Raw genomic sequence first — 17,200 nt, forward strand, 5'->3', positions numbered from 1 at the left:
TGTGGAGCTCCTGTCCCCTCCATGTCTTTCTATCTCCCTGTTCTTCAATAAGATTCCCTGTACTCTGCCTGAAGTTTGGCTATGAGTCTCAGCCTCTGCTTCGATACCCTGCTGGGTAGAGTCTTTGAGAGGCCCTCCGTGTTAGGCTCCTGCCCTGTTCCCTGTCTTCTCCCGCTTCCAATGTCTACCCTGTTTGCCCTTCTGAATAAGGATTAAACATCTTCTCTAGGGTCTTCCTTGCTGTTTAGCTTCTTTAGGAATATAGATCTTAGTATGTTTATATGATATTAGATGGCTAATATCGACTTGGTTTTTTTTGTTTTGTTTTTATTTTTTTTCTTTATTAATTACACTTTATTCACTTTGTATCCCTCCTGTGGTTCTCTCCCTCTTCCTGTCCCAATCCCTCCCTTCCTCCACCCTCTGCATGCATGCCCCTCCCCAAGTCCATTGATAGGGGAGGACTTCTTTTCCTTCCTTCTGATCCTAGTCAATTAGGTCTCATCAGGAGTGGCTGCATTGTCTTCTTCTGTGGCCTGGTAAGGCTGCTTCCCCCTCAGGGGGAGGTAATTAAAGAGCAGGCCAATCAGTTCATGTCAGACACAGTCCCTGTTCCTATTACAATGGAACCCACTTGGATACTGAACTGCCATGGGCTACATCTGTGCAGGGGTTCTAGGTTATCTCCATGTATGGTCTTTGGTTGGAATATCAGTCTCAGGAAAGACTCCTGTGCTCAGATGTTTTGGTTCTGTTGCTCTCCTTGTGGAGTTCCTGTCTTCTCCAGATCTTACTGTTTCCCACTTCATTGTAAGTGAGTATGTGTCTTTCTGCTTCTGGGTTACTTCACTCAGGATGATGTTTCCTAGGTCCAGCCATTTGCCTGCAAATATGATTTCCTTGTTTTTAATTGCTGAGTAATAAGTATTCCTTTGTGTAAATGTACCACACTTTCTGTATCCATTCCTCTGTTGATGGACATCTAAGTTGTTTCCAGATTCTGGCTACTACAAATAAAGCTGCTATGAACATAGTTGAGCAAATGCACTTGCTGAATGGTGGAGCATCTCTAGGGTATATGTCCAAGCATGGTGTATCAGTCTGCTTTCTTACAGCCAAGGACCACCAGCCCAGAGATGGTACCACTACAATATTCTGGGCCCTCCCACATCAATCATTAATTAAGAAAATGCTCTAGACAAGCAGACAGACTGTGCCTAACTATAGAAGGCCATGGATGCCAAAGTAGGAAGTCTAGCCTGTATCTAGTAGACTACAGCGGAGGGTCTCAGAGTATGCCTACTGGAGCAGCAGGATCAGCATTCCCAGAGGATTTATGAGAACCTCAACCAGGCCTTGCCCTTATAAAAGAATGAAAATCCCAACCGTTCTATTTTACCAATAGATTTAGAAGCCAGATGCTGGGGTAAAAACCTGTTGGCTCAGAGAGGTTTTTGAGCTGATAGGTCAACTCAAATCCTGATGGAAAAAGCCCAAAAGGCCCACTAGCTCAGCTGATAGCCCAGGAGGAAAAGGGGGAAAAAAAAAAAAAAACAGAGAGCTAAAGCTCAAGAGCTAAAGACCCCTCAACTCATTGTGCCTCCTATTCTTTAATCCCTGTCAGCTAGTTTCTTGCTCCACCTCCTGACCTAGGGTTAACTATATTAAATCCTGTGTAAAGAAAACTCTTGGATTAAAGGTGTGTGCTAGAGATGTCAAAACCATACCATAATCACATGTTTAAAATAAACATAAAGTTCTTAGACTTAAAGGTGTGTGATAGGGTTCAACCACACCAAATAAGAAACAGAGTTTTACAGTTCACAATTTTGGGGTTGACAATGGTATCAAATATCTGCAACAATACTTATTGAATAAGAAACTGAGTGTGGGTCAAACCATCTGTGCTAAAAAAAAAAAAAAAAAAAAAAAAAAAAAAAAGACCCTCTGGCAATTGTGATACACACTGAAGTTTGAGATCACTGGAGAGAAAAAAAAAATAAAGTATCATACTCTACATGTTTTTAATCAAACTGTCAAGATGGATTTAAAAGGAAAACTTGCAATGGCCAGGCCAGCTATGAACAAAATAATAGTAAACTCATTAGCTCTGAGAATTTAGAAGGCAGAGATGACTCTATAATATGAGAGGAAAACTAATTAAGCTGATAAATGTGTGAGAAAAACGAACAATTTAAAAGAGAACAAGAAACTTCTTTGCTTTTTCAAGACAGGGTTTCTCGATGTAGGCCTGGCCCCTGGCTCTTCTGTATGCAGACCACACTGGCTGGAGAGATGGCTCAGCCATTAAGAGCTAGACCCACAACCAAAATTATAAGAAACATTTTCTTTAAGCCAGTGATTGAGTCACCCTAAAAGTTCTAGAAAAGAAACAGGGGACAATGTGATCGGTAGCATCTAAGAAAAGGAGTTGGAGATCCCACCAGATCAAATATAAGAGGAAATTCTAAACCCGAGTTTCTCAACTTGTGAGTCACAACCCCTGTAGGGGTCAAACGGCCCTTTCACAATTATCCTGCACATGAGCTATTTACATTATGATTCAATAACTAGCAAAGCTAAGTTATGAAGTAGCAACAAAAATATTTCTATGGTTGGGGCATCGCCACAACATAAGGAACTGTATTAAAGGGTTGCAGCCTCAGGAAGGTTGAGAACCCTGCTCTAGAAAGAAGTCCATGGAAGTGACAATGACATCCATGGACCAGACTGAAACTTCTAGAAACTAAAAAGGCAAAGAGGCCTAAGGACAAACATCCTACAGAATACATAGTGCAGGTGCAAGAAACTGAAGTAGATTGAAGAATGAAGAGGTAACCTCCAGCTCTTTGCAGTTCTGGTCTTCCCCTGGGAAAACTTACCACATCACTCTTCCTCTACTGCTGTTTCTAACCACTGATCCCACGTCTTAGAATGTGTGTCAGCCAAGCCTGTGATCACTATAGCCATTTATTTCACAAGTCCAGCACAGGCTCTACAGCAAGCTTTGCCTGAGCAGACAGACTGATATTATATTCTCTAAAAACACAGACATCTCCATGGTTCATTTAAATTCCTAGTATGCAATTTGCCAGAATGTACTTTTATTATACAGTTTTAACATCATATGATCAACTAGATGGTAAACACTGACACTTATACTCATGTTTCATACTGCCCTATACTTAGCATAGTACTACATATAAACAAGAACTTCAAAAGTATTAGGTGTATTATATTTAACTGAATGATCAAATATCAGGCACATTTACTAAACTCTTTTAGGGCCAAGAAAAAGAAAGTTAAAAAAAAGAGAGAGAGAGAGAGAATAAAACAAAAATCAAAACATAAAAATCACTCTACTTTTCTGAATAGTATTTAAATGAAGTACTAGAATATACTTATAAGGGGCATCAAATCATGCTGTATATTAGCATGCACACACATGTATATACATATACATACACACACATTAGACACACTCACCAATTTGACCTCAATAAAGATTAGACATTTTTAGAAAGAAAGAAAATAGATTTAGGAAATCTAAGAAACTACGAAATTAGCTGGACTCAGAGGCGAACACCTGTAATCCCCGTATACAAGGAGGCAAAGGCAGGCAAATCTCTGTGGAATTGAGGTCAGCATGGTCTACAAAGAGAGTCCAGAACAGCCAAGGCTACACAGAGAAACTCTGTCTCAAAAAAACAAACCAAAAAAAAAAAAAAAAAAAAAGGGGGGGGACTACAAAATCTATGAAAGAGTTAATGAATAGTTTGGGGGTTTTTTTGTTCGTTTGTTTTGTTTTGTTTTTTGCTGTAGAAAAATTACGCAGCTAATTGTTTCTAAAGAATTCAAAAATCACAACTTGAAGAAAGGAAGAAAGAACTTAAACTTCCTGTGTTGATCCCCAGCACGTACATAAAAAAGTCAGACACGGTAGCTTGCAACCGTAGCCCTGCTGCTGGGATGCAGAAAGAAGCAGATCTCTGGTGCTAGCCTAGCCTACTTGGGGAGCTCTAGGCATTTCAAAAACAAAAACAGAGAGGATGGCTCCTTGGAGATGATAAGGAGGGTTTTCCTCTGACCTCTACATATATGCTCACACAGATGTGCTCCTGCAGACATACACAGACAGACCTACACACACACTTAACTTTATGCATAGGTCTTTCATGTTACTAAAGAAAACTGAACTATATGAATAATAAGCCCATGAATAAAGCTCTGGGTAACCATATAAATTCTAATAGTACAAACCTTGGCTCAACATTTAGACCAATTTATAACAACTTAGGAAGGGGGGAACACTGAAGAATTAGGCACAAATGAAAGTAGAATTACCACTAACCCTATGGTGAATGTAATTACATAGCCCTGGCCTGAGAGAAGTTTCATTTACACTTGCTGCCTTCATATAATTATTAATAGTACTGTCTTTCACATTTAAAAGTATCCAAGTTTGGTGAAAAACTGTATGTCCACTCTATAATAACAATAATACAAGATCAATGGTGATATTACACTAAGACATCATACTGTTTCATTCATGGAATATGTTCTGTATACATTCAAATTCAGAAAAGGAATACCTCTAGAAAGTGAAACCATATGTAGAACTGTGCTAAACTCTCCAGAAATGTATTATGTAAATGCAATGTCATGCTGTGGTCCTGAGCATCCTCAGAGAGGGAGGAGAGGAACAGGACCAGCAGTACAGCAGGCTGCAACTGTCATGGCCAGATGCACAGCCCTGGTTCACTCCCACTCCTCTGCCCCTGCCAGCCTGTAACAGTGTCAAGTGGGAAATTCTTGTTGAGGGAAATTAAAAATTAATGAAACAGGAATGTGAAATTATTTTTTAAAGGAAACTGTATAATCAGTATGTGATTTGAGTTAAACTGAAAAAAAGATTTCCTAGTTAAAGCAAGGTTGTCATGCCTAGAAAGAGGCAAATGTACTGAGTTGAATGCTTTAATGTTCTCTGATGCCATAAAAGATGATTCTGGAAGGTCTTCATTCTTTGCCAGATCTTACAGCCATTCTTTCCCAGTTTGTATTTATCTTTTTTGTTGTTGTTTTGTTCTTTCTTTCTTTTTTCTTTTTTCTTTCTTTCTCTTTCTCTCTCTCTCTCTTTCTCTCTTTATTTCCTTTCTTTCTTTTTTTTTTTTCCCCGAGACAGGGTTTCTCAGTGTAGCCTTGGCTGTCCTGGACTCCCTTTGTAGACCAGGTTGGCCTGGAACTCACAGCAATCTGCCTGTCTCCACCTTCCTGAGTCTTGAAATTAAAGGCGTGTACCATCACACCCAGTGTGTATCTAGCACATTAAGCTCATTGTTCCACAAAAATTATACATACAATGGTGTTTAAGTTCCTGCTTAACCAGAAGGGCCAACTTAGTCTACATGTAACTGAACCGTTAAATATTAAAGGGGCTTTTCAAATTGCCTATGACTAATGCAACTTCAAGAAAGAGCCTGCTGCAATAAATAAGAATTGTACAGTAGAGGTTACAATACATAAACACAGAAACAAATGGTAGTGTGACCAAGAATCTTTTCACTCCTACAGTGATTGATTTGAAGGATATATATATATATATATTCACAGTAAGAAATGCTCTAGGAGAATCAGATCTATCTCTTTTTAAATACATTGTTTGGAATTTTCATACATATATATAAAAGAGAATTGATCTAATACATCGCCAATTCCTTCCCCTCCAACTCCTTCCAAATTCTACGCCCAGCACTTTTCTCTCCCAGCCTCACGTAGGCTCTTTTAAAGCCACTGGATCCACTCTGTGCATGGGTGTGGGGCACCCACTGGAGCATGGGCAGACTCTAAAAGCCATGTCCTTGAAGAAAACTGACAGGGCATCAGTCAGTTACTCAGAGGTAGCTAGTAAAAGAGTTGGAATCCCAAAGATAAAGGAGGGAGTTCAGCCAGTGAGTTCTACAAGTGTCACATTAACACTTGAAGAGGCTGGGTACTCAATTAAACACTGGAACAGGACAGGAATTTCACAATTTAAATTAAAATGTCTAGATAGAACTGTAAAAATACTAGAACATTTCATTAAGATCTAGGTCAGTAATTTACATGATGGTCCTTAATCATCTAGGTTTTGAACCACCTTACTTCAAAAAACAGCAAAGGATTTTCTCCAGAAAAATATAAGCCTTGCTCTACATTAATTCTACGTCCATATTTTTCACAGAAAATACAAAGAAAAGTTCAAGGTGGGACCTAACAAAAAGCTGAATCACCAAGTACGAGGGAGAGTGGGGTCTTCTGATACCGGCACTGCCTACAATGACAAAGAGTGCTGCCCAAGAACAAGGGAGCGTGTGCTGTCAACTGTTTCTTCAGAGTTCCATTCAGGAAAAAGGAAGACGTCTACACACAGTAAGTTAGCACCAACTTAAAACATAAAGTGCTTCTGCTGCTATTAACGTCCTGAAGTGACCCTGAAGTTTCCTCAGATATCATAGTCAAAGGACTCAGTAGAGCACAACGTTTAGTTCCACCCCAGGCTTCTGGCTCAGGCAAGCCTGGGACATGGCTGGAGAACTCTTGTGTCACGCTAATGCTGGTTTTCTCCTGAGCATTCTCTGATTCGTTTTCTGGGGTAGTTTCTCCCCACTGTGCCAATTCCTTTAAACTATTTCTTTTCTCTTGTGAGACCCAGGCTCTAGCTACACAGAGCTTTATCCTTCCTTCCTCTGTAAAGACAGATGACATGTATCCAAAGCACATCCCTACCTCCTTCCAATACATGTACCCAGACCCCATATCATTCTACGTAGTTTGATCTACAAGTTAACAAAGAGGTAGCAAAAATGACAGGATTACTATTTACTGCTTAACACATTTCTGTGAGTTATAGAATATCAAAATACCATGAAAAATTCTTTTCACTTTGCTTTCCATAATATCCTACTTTCGGCTATTTCGAACATTATTTCTAGGGTCTCCTCAGAGTGGTAATTAAGCCTCTTACTCTCCAAATAGGAATTAAATTTAAAACTTTACAAAATACATACCAAAATAGTTATAGGAACAAATTTATTGGAAAAGCTATTTTTCAGAAAAGAATACACAGCTCAGTTACATTCTCCATTATCAAAATATCTAAATTTTCAGCCTCACACATCTGCTTCTCTAGCTTGGTAGATAATTGAGCTCCGCCATTTTTGAAGGTATCACAGCAGCAGCAGCATCTGAGCCTACAGCAGTACTTCTGAATGCACTTCCTTAAAAATTCTCAGACTTGTCTGTTCTTACAAAAATGCAGAGCAAACCATGGGACATATAGCATGAACTTGTTTTAACAACTTATTAGTACAAAGACGCCAAAATGAGTTGTTAAGACCTTACAGAGGAGTACACAATCTAATGCAGTTAGAGGGAAGAAGTTTAATTGTATCTCATTTTTAAGTTTAACTCTTGTAAATATGTACCTATTTAATAACTAATGCGCACATGTTATTTAAATACAGATATTTAAAACTACATATGCAGAAATTTCTTCCTATAATGATAGAGGTGCAACAAGAAAAAAGTTGGGAAAAGTACAGTTAGGCAAAGCTACTGTCTGCTTCCACCAGTTCTTTATTTTCACTGCTATCGGGAGCATTATGTGATTTACCAATATTATTTCTAAGCTCTCTTAATATTTTATAGTCAGTAAGTTTTTTTGTTTTAAAGAACAAATGTGAAAAAAAATAAAGAATTCTAGAGACTAATAAGCCTTTGGCTTTTGTACAATCCACCTGAGGTATAGAGTTCTACTGACTTTGATCTGATGGTCTACCAGTTTTTTCTTAGTTTTCATGGCACCTCACTTGACACCCATGGGCCACTTGACTTTCTTTCTTTCTTTTTTTATTATTATTATTCATTTTACACCGTTGTTGTTGCTCCATCCCTCTTCCCCTCCCAGTCCTTCGTTCCTTCCCCTCCCCCTCTCCTTTTCCCACCCAGCCCAGCTCATCAAGTTGCACCAGGACTGAGCTGTCCACTTCCAAGGTGTCCTGGCAAAGTAATCCACCAGGTGAAAGTGATCAAAAAGCTGGCAAGTGAGTCTGTGCCCCATGCAGTCCCCATTTCCCTTACTCCACTTGACTTTCTTGATAGCCATGGACCACTCGGGCCTAACTGCTGCTTCTGTGTGTTGTTCCTTGTGTCTAAAGTCTTTCAGGACATGATAACACTCTCTTTTAAACATGAAATGGCTACAAGCATCAGATGTCTTTATTCTTCTTTACAATGTTAGCATCCCACACACTGCAGCTCCTCATCAACACACAAACAACACTAAATGAACTCAGCAAGTGTTAAGCGTGTTAACAATTAAAGATGAAGTCTTTAATTTGAGAGGGACTGGGGCACATGGGAGGAGTTAGAGGGTGAGAAAGAATGTTAACAGTATGTATACAGTACTTGAGGATGAAATGCTAAAAAATAAATAGTTAGAAAGAATAGCTCAATTTTAAAAATATATTGCTGAACTAAATTTTGCTTTCAGGCCTTGCTGTCCTCTGTCAGGAAGGCACATGGTGCTGTTGTTACCCTGGTTCTAAGGAACAGTCCCAATCCCTATTACCACAGGCCACCATGATGACTTATGCATCTAGGCCACAATTTGACTTCTCAATTTTGATACATTAAAAAAATATATTAAATGTGTATTAGGTACTCTACTTAATGGGTATAGCCAAGATCTGTAACCAGAAAAAGTTCAAAAAACACAAAATAAAACCAAATTGAACAAACAACAAAACGTTGTTACTCACTAAATAAAGACTTTACCCTTGACCTACCACAGATACTACAGAAAACTTTTTCTCTTCATTGCTTCTGTATTTTGCTAGTTAGAAATGTACAGAAACAAGCTGTGGTAAGCAGCACCCAAGGTCCCCCCAATAATCCAGAATATTCCTATTAATTTTCTGACCACCTTCCCTGCGTGTCAGCTGGACAGTATCTAAGTTCCAGCAAGCAGGCTAAAAGAAAGACAATGAATGGAACTTCACTTCCAAGATAAAATACAAATGGGGTGGAGAAATGGCTCAACAAGAGGAACCTGAAGAGGCTCCTCATAAAGAGGAACCTGAATTACATGTACCTTCCCCACCATCTTCCTGTCCTAAACCCTTTCCCTGATTATGCACTGAGTTTCTGAAATGTGCCTTTCCACAAGTCTTACCAGAATGTTAGCTCACAAGCACAGATTTCATCTGATTTGTTGCTGATCTATTATTCCAAGCATCTTTTTGAACATCTGACATGCAGAAGGCCCTCAAATATTAGCTCCAAATTAAATGAATAAATATAGACTATACTGATCAATTCATTCTCATATGACCAAAATACAAAACAAGAAAGCAATGAAGCGAAAAAGTTTTCAGTAAGCATTTTAAAATGCTAAATATTTCTGAATTTTTAAAAGTGCTATTATAATTCCCAAGTTACAAGAAATTAAAATACTTTAATTTTGTTTTACTATGATTTCTTATTAAACTCATGAAATCCCCTAATTATAGCTATCTGGGGTCTATTACAGATTTACTTTTTAATGAGATATTTTAATTTAAAAAATATGTAAAACTGGAAACACCAAACTAGCACAATAACTGTAGAACTGACACTTGTTTAAGTCCTTTAGACCAATAGTCAGAACAAAATGGACCTACATGTTCAATTTTCAATTTTCTAAGTCACATTAAACAAAACAAATTATTTTAGCATTGCATTTAATATTACTAATATGACCAAGACATTATCATCTTCCACAAGCAATTGTGTGTGTGTATGTGTGAGTGTGTGTGTGTGTGTGTGTACACATTCATGTGTACATGTATGTATGAAGGCCAGAGGTCAGTGTCAGACACCTTGGCTCAACCAGTCTCCATCTTATTTCTGAGACAGGGCATCTCACACAATCTGGAATTCAACAATTGAGCTAGGCAGGCTGCACAGAGCCCCCTCCCCCAGTCACGTTGTCCCCATCCATCACCAACGAGACTGAAGGCCCCACATTCTCAGCTTGTTTGTATTCTTTGGTACTTAGTTTTCATCACATCTTCATGTTTCCACAGTAAGCATTTTATGGACTGAGCATTCTCCTAAGCCTCCAATTTATGCACTTTTTTTCCTCAAATATTCACATTTTAGCATGTATTTTACAGTTAATAGCATGCCTCCGTTTCAAAATCCAAAACCTAACTGTGGCTGGTGGCTGTCATACTGAATGGTGGTCTTCTACATATTTTAGGTACCAATAAAGTAGAAAGGCATACTGCATTTGTACTGAAACATCAATATTAAAAAGAAAGGTCAGAAAGGTATTATTTTCTACAAATTTCATATTGATAAAATCCTAAGCTCTACTCTTAAAGATTGCCTTTTATGAACTGAGGTTCCCTAAATGAATTGACAATGATACTCCCAGAAAGTACTAGTTATTATAACTCTCAATGCTGGGTATGAGATACCTTTCTTGTCAAAAGGCCACACAGGCTCCCCAAAACAAAACAAGATGCTGCCTTGGTTGCCCACCATATCTAGACTCTTTATTACTAAAAACTTCACAATATAAGACATAGAGAAATCGCACTAGAACTGGCCTAGAAACTTCCTCTTTGGTACTTAGTTTTCATGGTCTAAGAAAGTGCTATGCAGGACTCAGAGAGCAAAATTTTCCCCAGTGGTAGCTTTACCCAACCGTGGTAGATCCTATATGCTACAGTACTGATTTACTAGGAAAGATGTGCCCACTAGTACACAATGGCATCAGCATTACGGATGTAACCAACTGTTTTCTTATTGGGTTTGAGGCCTGCATCACAAGAGTGAATTCTTGCCATAAACCTGATCAAATGCACACATCTGGGAGGGCCATAGTCCCTAAGGGGAAACCTACTATTCATTTTGCTAAATGAATACATGTCAAACTACCATCTTAAGTATTTATGCATTTAAACATAGATAATCTCAACCTCGATAAGAGAAACTTCTGTTTTCAATGGGCAGCAATTAATGCATACTCCCCTGCGTGTGACAATTTTTATAAGCCCCCAAGCCTGAAGGCTCAAGAAACATAGTATAAGAAAGGGTAAAAAGAATGTAGGATCCAGAGAATGGGGAGGAGAGACATAGTAGCTTTGGGTGCTTGTACAAGATCCACGTAAAATAAAGCAGGTCAACATTATGAACAAAGGGTATGGGAGTCATAAAGGCCTACATCTATTTTTTTTTAATTCCCAATAAAATGCTTTATTTTATAAGAACTGCCTTGGTCATTGTGTCTCTTCACAGAAATAACACAGGAACTACAATAGTGAGTATTGTTAAACTATTAGTTTAACTACTGGTTAAACTAATTAGTTAAACTATTAGTTTAACTATTGTTAAACTAAGTGTAACTTTTTCTTGTGAAGCCTACAGACATGTCTTAGAAGTATATCGTCTTTCCTAAGGCTGTCTTTCTATCCTCTGTCTCTCCTTCACTCTCACTCTCCCTTTCCACCTCTCTCTCTGCCCACATCTATTTAATGAGCTACTGGCAGTTGATGGTTGACAAATGAAGGTAAATCCTTTTTTTTTTTTTTTTTTTTTTTTTAATTCTAAATTCTAAGAACACATCTTGGAAATGTAGCAGTTGGGACTGAGCTCCACAACTCTGCATTTTAATCCATTGTGGTTGTGTAATGGTTTCTATCTGTTGCAAAGTTTCCTTGATGAAGGGTGAGGACTATACTTACTTGTGGGTAACTAGACAACTCCTGAACCTAAGGCTCCAGGAAAAGGGGGTTGAGCCATAGGTAAGAGCCATAGGAATGGTGAGCTTGCTGTGAAAGCATGTCTCCTAGAAATGTCAGAAGGTACACCATGAAGTCTCACCAACATGACTGCTTAAACATGAGATGAACAATGATGCCAATAGACATGTTAACATGCTAACAAGCCCATAAGGCCTCAATCCTAGACAAAGAACTACAGGAAAGCTGAGAGCATGAAAAACAGTCTTCAAGGAAAGAGCATGGCAATTTCATCAGTACAAAATACTTAGCCCCGAAAACATACATACAAGTAACATAAAACACACACACACATAACAACAATTAAAGAAAGAGAGGTCATGAATTTGAAAGAGGATGTACATAGGAGGGTTGGGAGAGCTTAGAGGGAGAAAAAAGAAAAGGGGAACTATGTAATTATAGTATTATCTCAAAAATAAAGAAAAATAAAACATATCTTTAGAGATTGTCACTGTGAGGTAGCAATAATCCTTTCCCACACAGACAGTGCTAATCCACATGACTTGCCTTTGCCAATCTGATACTAGCTAATACTTGCAACTAGAGGCATAAAAAGCACTCATACAAGAACTTCCTGGAATGCCACCACTTAGAAAACAGTTATCAGCAGTGATAAACCCACACCTGCACGGGTGGAGGTATCTGGATGACAGACATACAGAAAGAGAAATCATGAAGGTTAAGAAAACATCCCAGCTCAGAGATATATGTCAACTGTCAATAATGCCAAAGCCCATACCCACAGTAACAAAAACACTGTCCAGCTGAGCCCAGTTAACCCTTAGAATTTGGAATAAACTATGTCATTAACACAACATTCTGGAGTGGTCTGTCCAGCATCACTGAGTAGTGACACAGTCAGTACAGGATATGTATTTGAGAAACTTGTAACTATGAGAAGATGTTTATGTAGCCAGGAAGCATAGGGGCACATGTCTAGAGACCCTGCTAAGGTTAAAGATTTTGAACCCAGAAGTTTGAAGCTAGAGTGAGTTACATTTCATATCCTAATCTCAAAATCAAAACAAGTCTACAACTACAAATCTGTAAAGTCACAATTACAATGAAAAGGAAACAGAAAAGAGGAAGAGGGGTGGAGAGAATAGGAAGCAAAGTGAGAAAAGCCACGTAAATACAGTAAGCAAAAGTGCAGCTTAAAAGAGAAAGCAAACCGTTAAAGGCACTAAAAAACAGAGTCCTGTAAAAACCAAGGGAAAAGTGGAGATTGAAGGAGAAGCCAGGAAAAGGAACTCCACCTACTTCATCACTCTCGTCCACTTCTATCCCTCCATCCTTGTCATCATCCATTTGTTTATGTATTGTTTGAAGTGCTTCCAGACTAAATCTGTCTTCTTCAGTGAAGCATGGTGGACTCAGTGATATACAGGGATCTAAAACAGAGCAGAAGACAATTACTAACTTGCCCTACTACAACACAGGCTATAGCTAGATGTAATTAAAAAGGAAAACAAAAATCAGACTTCAGACTAAGACCAAGAACTTCTATCTTAGCAGAACATATTCTAATATCAAAGATACAATAAATAACTTGAGTAGAAGTAATACAATTAACAATAGGCAGAGACATCTCGATTTATTTAACATTTCCTCATCTTTCAAGATCTCTTTATACAGTATTTCTAAAGAAAAAGAGATTTCCTCAAATTATAAAGAAAAAAAAATTAACATGGAATAGATACTGTTACTTTTGGACAACCCAGTTTAATTAAAATGAAAGGTTCTGGAAACATTCAAAACAAGTACGAAGGGAATTATAAAATAGTTTTCTATTTATGATAAACCAAGAATATGTCTATCTGGTTTTTCAAATGTAGACATTTTAAAGTCAACAAGATTTTTTAAAGAGACTTTCTTCAAATCTTATTTTTCATGTTTTCTCTATTATCCATTTGTTGGCTAAAATCCCTTCCAATAGAAGACAAATAGAATAACATATTCAAGTTATCAAAAATTAAAAGCTACATAAACCCTGTTATGCATGAGGCATTGGGTTTCACCCCCAGGACTGAAAAAGCAAAGTAATATAATAAAAAAATGAAAACACTATTTAGAGGGCAGATGCAATATGAGAGTCTTCTAAGACATAAGGCTGGGTGGACGAAAGGTCTCTTCTGATGCTACAGCTAGTAAAAGCCTATAAACCAAAATAGGACAACACTGTATTTTTTACTCACATCTTATGTGGCTCATGGGTAGACTGTAAAATTGGTAGACTTATTGCTACTATTTTACTAAATCATTAAAATACTGTTTTAATCTATAATATCAGTAGAACCAAGGATATTCCTAAATGCAGTGACTTTAAGGTCTAACATAGTTTGTTAGATTGCCACAGAGTGGTTATCTCAACAATTTTTAAAATCTGGTCCTGTTGGCAAGGCTGAGAAGCACAGTAGTGAAAAACTGCCACAACAAAAACCACAGAAATTGTTGGCAAGGCTGAGAAGCACAGTAGTGAAAAACTGCCACAACAAAAACCACAGGAATTAAAACATAGCAGGAACATAATGAAGTCAGTTGTAGTATATGTGGTTTTATGAAAGATGGAGCAATAAAGAATATGACAAAAGTGATGCACTTTTCCACACAGAATATTATTTCCTTTTGAGTAGATGAGATACTTCAGTAAGTAAGCACACTATCTGTACAGGCCCGGGGCCCTGATTTCAATCCTTTGACATCCCGAAGTCTATCCCCAATCTGGCTTTGTTCCCCAAAATATGGAAGAGAACCAAGTCCACAAAGTTGTTCTTTGACTTTGACAATTGCAACAGTCATGAGTTCTTAACTCTACCACCATCTCTAATGTCTCTTTTTATTTCTTTCTCAGTTGTTTTCTAGGTTAATTCAACAAGAATGATCACTTTAAATCAGATTAGGTAACTTATTTTAAAATACAAAATCTGCTTTATAAGATCCATGGCTATAATGAATACAGTATAATGGTTTCAAACATGACAGCTGAAATCCTTCTTCTCTGTCAATATTTTATAAACTTTAGCTCCCAAAATGTACTAATGAAAATCACATACTCAATACCTGGAATGTTTCTTTTCTAAAGGAATTCACTCGTTCATTTAAATCATGCCCGCAATAGCTAGGCTATGCCTGGTGCTGGACATACAACATTCTCACCATGGAGCCTTCAGCTTGCATTAAACACAGTACAGCACAATGTATCCTTTTGGTTTCATAGACTCAACATTCTTCTCCTCCTCCCCTCCCCACCCCCGCACTAATAGCACTTGGCACTGAGGAAAATGGAGTTAGCTTCAACAGACTAGGACAGCCTGCTTAATCAACAACAGCATTAAATTCCACCTTATTTTCCTGTATTCAATGCCAAATATCCCATCTGAAGCATTGAATTATTTTGAAGTAAAAATAAACTTACTTATTTGTATCTTAAATGAACTAAAATTATTTCCTCTAATTCTAGAAACCAATGCCACTCTACAAGCATAATATCTCTCTACAAGCGTGATATCTCTAACCCTGTTTCCTACCTTTCAGAGGAGATGACTAAACTTGCTTAATAAGATCATACCTACCTAAACACAACATTTAGGATTTTAACCAGATCTTCAAGACACCAAATCCAAGTGTCAGTACAACATATAGAAAGAAATGTGGCTGTATTCCTAGTGTCAGAAAAGGAGTATTGCTACTATTGATACTACCTGCCTGAGAAAGCAGCTAAAGGATCAAAAAAAGCATACACATGTCTCATAAGAAAGGATGCTTCCAGATACAAAGACTCATAACCAAACCTTCGGCAGAGTACAGGCAATCATATGAAAGAAGGAGAGTTAGTATGATGGGGAAAGGATAGGAGCTCCACAAGGACCAAATATATCTGGGCACAGGGTCTTTTCTGAGACTGACATTCAACCAAGGACCATGTATGGATATAACCTAGAACCTCTGCTTGGATGTAGCCCATGGTAGCTCAGTAACCAATTGGTTTCCCATAGTAAGAGGAACAAGGACTATTTCTAACAGGAACTCAATGGCTGGCTCTTTGACCTCCCTACCCCCCAAGGGAGGAGCAGTCCTGTTAGGCCACAGAGGAGGACTTTGCAGCCAGTCCTGAAGACCTGATAAAACAGGATCAGATGAATGGGGAGGAGCCCCCCCCCATCAGTGGACTTGGAAAGGGGCAGAGTGGAGATGAGGGAGGGAGGGTGGGATTGGGAGGGAATGAGGGAGTGGGATACAGCTGGGATACAGAGTTAATAAAATGTAACTGATAAGAAAAAATAAAATTAATAAAAAAAAAAAAAAAGGACGCTTCCAAAGTGATACTCCTAATCTCCGACACACACCTACATTTTCAAATGTCATCTTCTGGACAGTATCTCATGACAATTCACATTTTTCTTGAACAAACCACTTCTTAAGTATGAACTTTGTCCCACAAGCTTAAATTTGAACTGTTATTCCCACACAGGTGGCAAGCTTTAGAAAGGCTACAGAGTTTTCAAGGCAGGGCCTGCTGGTAGAAATATGTCACTAGAAGAGCCACCAAAAGTTATCCACACCTTACCTCTAGTCCTCCTCGCTGCTTCCTAGCCTACTGTTTCCTGAGGCTCCACTGCCTACGCTCTTCCACTCTACCCTGAGCACTCTACCATGTCTCCTCCACCATGGTAGACTAACAACCCTCTGAAAACATGTGCCAAAACAAATCCTTACGTTGCTTCTGTCAGGTATTTGGTCATAACAATGGGAAATGGCCACAGCATTGTGATAAATATTCTACATCATAAATTGACCATGAACACATATTAATTTTTATTCTCACTATCTACCTCAATGGATGCCATGTTTGTTAAGTGGTTTAAATGATATAAACATTCAAGGCTAAATACTAACTACAAGTTATTTATCTAGTAAATGCATTTTGATTCTAGGTCAAAAGCCACAGGCACAATGAGTGAAAACAAAGATAGCTTGATAACTATGCAATAGCAGACACATATAATTAGTACACAATTAAGGAGAAAGCCATGCTTATGACCACAGGAATAAAGTCTTCAAGTCAAAAATGACATTTGCATTGGTTCTTCAACGTTCTCTATGAAGACACATAGGCAAGAACATATGTGGCAAATACTTACACTAACAATAACGATAAAGAAAATATGAAATGACTACCATGTTATAAAACATACATAGTAAATTAACATTATATATTTCATCTTGACTACAAAATAAACGTTGCTAGCTTTCAGAGGACAAAAGTGAAAACTAGCTAGTAAAAAAAAATCTATTGATTATTCTGAATAAAAAAATAAATAAATTCCTCACTGGCAAGGAAGCTCGTGTTTGCAGTGTCCTCTGCCAGCAACAGG

The 17,200-nt window shown here is 38.1% G+C and overlaps 1 protein-coding gene across 1 annotated transcript in view; it reads right to left on the bottom strand.

Annotated features, from left to right (window-relative positions):
* Window positions 1-17,200, bottom strand: part of Stim2 (stromal interaction molecule 2) — a 129,913-nt gene that overhangs the window by 62,992 nt on the left and 49,721 nt on the right. The window contains exon 2 of the mRNA XM_021650834.2: window positions 13,086-13,216. Coding sequence (XP_021506509.1) covers window positions 13,086-13,216 — 131 coding nt within the window. The remainder of the gene's footprint in view (window positions 1-13,085; window positions 13,217-17,200) is intronic.

Source organism: Meriones unguiculatus, chromosome 12 (assembly GCF_030254825.1).
Source record: "Meriones unguiculatus strain TT.TT164.6M chromosome 12, Bangor_MerUng_6.1, whole genome shotgun sequence".
Classification (NCBI taxonomy): Eukaryota; Metazoa; Chordata; class Mammalia; order Rodentia; family Muridae; genus Meriones; species Meriones unguiculatus.